Source organism: Cyprinodon variegatus, unplaced genomic scaffold, assembly GCF_000732505.1.
Source record: "Cyprinodon variegatus isolate N-32 unplaced genomic scaffold, C_variegatus-1.0 Scaffold1222, whole genome shotgun sequence".
NCBI lineage: Eukaryota > Metazoa > Chordata > Actinopteri > Cyprinodontiformes > Cyprinodontidae > Cyprinodon > Cyprinodon variegatus.
Genome location: NW_015151675.1, coordinates 92,732 through 96,457, shown reverse-complemented (window position 1 = coordinate 96,457; position 3,726 = coordinate 92,732). Strand labels below are relative to the sequence as shown.

Below are 3,726 nucleotides of genomic sequence, written 5' to 3'. Positions count from 1 at the left end.
ATTCTCCACCATGAACAGAATCAAAAATAAATATGGATCCAGGCTGAAAATGAGCACCTTGATATGTGCTTTAGAATGGCTTAGTCTCCATTCAAACCCAGGTTTAAAGCCTTGCAGGGCAGCATAAAGCCCACTGCCAACATTAAGACAGAAAAAAGAAATCAAATAAGGGTCAGTTCAGGTGTTTTATAAAAAAAAGTTAGTCAGGAAATTGTCTAAATACCAAACTTAAAAAAAAAAAAAAAAAAAAAAAAATTGATTTTAAAATGAAAAAACCTTCTATTTTTTATATTTTGTATTGAAAGGTTCAATATATAACATGAATGCATAAACACCTCATTTTATTTCAGTGTTAAATTCTGTTTACTAGTGGTTGATTATCTTTATTTGGACACCGCTGATTTTTAATTGGTTTCTCCTGATTTAAATAATGAAAACATAATTTTATAGTTTTGCATCAGCCTAGTATTCCAGCATCTCTAGGATTGGTGAACTTCACCATTTATGTAAAACTGCAGCTCTAGATGACTGCGAGTATCAGGTTTTATTTGTGGTTTTATCATTGTTTATTATCCTGTCACCGCTATGGAGGATGGATGGGTTCACAATCAGTCAGAACAATCATATTTTGTCACCAAATTCCCAAGACAAAAAAAATACTGAATATTTGTCGCTAGTTGCTTTTTAATAGGTGTCTGACAAGCTGCTAAATATACCGTCAAATTCGCTAAGTTGGCAAATGTGCCACATATTCTCTCTGCTGGTAAAGATTCTTAGTCATCCAGGTCATAGTTATTCCAAAAAAAAAAAGTTAAAAAACTTTGTTTATGACTTCAAACTTGGAAACAAAGTCTAGTGGATTGTTTTTTAACTTTTTTGGAACACATTCTCTGCAAACTATATGGACCGGTTTCCGTGTACTCATCTTAACTTTTGTCACTTTAAGAGTGGAGCCAGCCTGAAAAAATAAACAGCATGTGATTGGCTACTTTTCAAGAAATCTGGTCTCTTCAGACAAGATTTCTGTTCATAGCTAGTAAAGTTAACAAAGCCTCTTCAGGCATCTTTTGGTTTAAAGAAACTGCAAAAAACTGAAATTTAAGTACGTTGATTTAACTTATAATAAGTGCATTTGTTCTTGGATTGAACAGGTAGTTGAGACTTTGCCAATAGAATAAGACAAGTAAGTAAGTAAAGTAACTGCAGTTTAAACTGCATAATATCTAATTTTCTTTTTTTTACTGATAAAACATACTTATTCCATTGGCAGACCATTTGATTTGATTGATTGATTGATTGCCTTTGTTGATCTGTGGAGAAATGGACTCATTACATCAGCTGAAATAGTCAAAGGAGAAGAAGAAGGTGCATCAGATATATACAGTATATAACAATGTGTCCACATATAACATTTTTTTATAGCAGGATTACCATACAGGGTTATAGCACTGGGTGTTTACATGGATATTTCTATAGATTAATATTGATATATATAACTATTGCACTGGGTGTGAAATAGTAACTGCACATTATACATTGCACAAGTTATTGCTGTTGTAGTGTCGCATTGTATAAACTGGAAAAAAAAAATCTAGATAAGTAATTTTTTTCATAAAATAAGTGCATTTGTTCTTAGATTGAGGAGATAAAAGAGACATTTTTTCCAATGAAACAAGACAATGTAAACTTAAAATAAGAAAACACAATTCCATTGTCTTATTTCAAGTGCATATTATCTAACTATCTTATTTTAAGATAAAAAAATACTCATTCAGAATAATCAATCATTGGCAAACCATCTCAATTACCTACTCAAATTAAGGATAAATACACTTAATTTAGGAAATGTTTACTTATTTCTAGAAGGGGTGTAAATGACACCCATCATGGCGATTCGATTCAGTATCGATTTCCTGACCCAACAATTCGATTATTTTCAATACTCAAGAATACACCACGATTCGATTCAATTAATCGGTTGTTTTTTGTTTTTTTTTAACACCTTAAAGGCTAGACAATATTTCAAATTTTAAATAAATTAATGAAAGCTGTAATATCGTTATGCGTTTTTTTTGAGAAACGACAGCAAATAACAGAAGTAGAAAAGTTGCACTCCACCTATTCCTATTAAAGCCTCATTCACTGAAAAATAACGATACCCCTGCGTTATAGATTCTGAAAAGCCTTGCATCAAAAAAATACTGCACAAAATCAGTGCAATGAGTGCAATACAATACGTTGGCTCCAGGCGTCCCTGCCCCGTCCGCTGCACCTCTCCCAAATTGTAGCAGACCACAAACAGGAGGCCGTCTTGTTTTGTTTTTATGACCGAAATTGCGGAAAACAACTCGTGAAGTTTGACCTGCTAGAAGAGCGAGCTGCGCGAGAACGCTGGGACCCTTTTTCCACCTGGATCTCCGCTCTTTTTGGCCCTCATGTCCCTTCGTTGTCGGATTAAACTCGCCCCCACTTCCTCACCGCCTCGGCCGTATCTAGACCCACAGCGTGTAGCGCAGACCACGCTTCAATATTGAGCATAAATCACAAATGTCTGTGTCAAGCTTACTGCGACACACTGCTGTAAGAGTATAATCAGGAAGTGAGGTAGGAGGGCAAAATAGGTTTAGCGCCACCGTAGTACGGGAGGAGAATTACATCCAGGAGCAAATGGATAAAAATAGACCGGAGGAAAAAAAACATGAATCGATACTCTTGCAGATGTATCGATGCATCGGATTGTCGGCTGTTGGATCGATGCATCGATACAAAACGATTATTATTTACACCCCAAATTTCTAAAACGTTTTTCCTGTATACAGTCTGCAATTTACCAATTCAAATTAAGGGTAAATACGCTTCTTTTAAGAATTTTTTTACAAAGTTTTAGATGATTCCTGAAATGGGGTTGTGTTTACTTTTGATGCATTCTAAACATTGCATGTTCTAGGAATCCCCACTTCTGGACATGCCGTGTACCTCAATGTCTTCCTTGCCCCCTTATCCCCTGTTCTCCCTGCATGTGTTCAGCTTCGTTGCCTGATAAGTGACTTTGCCATCATCATCTCCATCATGGTCTTCTGTGGCCTGGATTATCTTCTGGCGGTGGACACCCCCAAATTACATGTTCCCACCAAGATAAAGGTCCAATTTTCCCCCATGCATTCATCGTCCATTGTTCCTTACCTTCTGATTGCTGCTTGATCCTCTTTACCTTATAATGAATCATTTGTAGATTTCTAATCATGTTTTATTCATTATATTTAAAAGTTTGTTTGCACAGAGTTTATCACCTCTTGTTTTTCTTTTTCTCATGTTCCAACATTTTCTGGGCACATGATCCCAATCCATGTTTGTCCTCCTTCTGCTCTGGTCTGTGTGTTTCTGTGTTCTCATGCTGCTGGACTAGATGAGGAAGCTTATCAGTGATTTTGCCATCTTCATGTCAATCATGTCCTTTGTGGGTCTGGATATGTTGATGGGTTTAGACACCCCAAAACTAATCGTTCCGACAGAGTTTAAGGTATTTATTTTTGACCAAGACATGTCGAATCAGTGATTGTTTGTGATGTTTTGTTGTCTTTATATAGTTGAAAACAACATATTCTCATTATCAGTTTGTATGAAATCGTACGAAAAGTTATGCACAGTATTTCGTGGGTTTTTGACGTTTTTCCTCCAAAAAACATATCAGTACGCAATCGCAGCCAGCCAGACGAAAAAAGCAGA

The 3,726-nt window shown here is 35.9% G+C and overlaps 1 protein-coding gene across 1 annotated transcript in view; it reads left to right on the top strand.

Moving 5' to 3' along the window:
- Positions 1-3,726, top strand: part of slc4a5 (solute carrier family 4 (sodium bicarbonate cotransporter), member 5) — a 52,477-nt gene that overhangs the window by 32,726 nt on the left and 16,025 nt on the right. Inside the window, exon 17 of the mRNA XM_015401456.1 lies at positions 3,028-3,141. Within this exon, the coding sequence (XP_015256942.1) occupies positions 3,028-3,141 (114 nt within the window). The remainder of the gene's footprint in view (positions 1-3,027; positions 3,142-3,726) is intronic.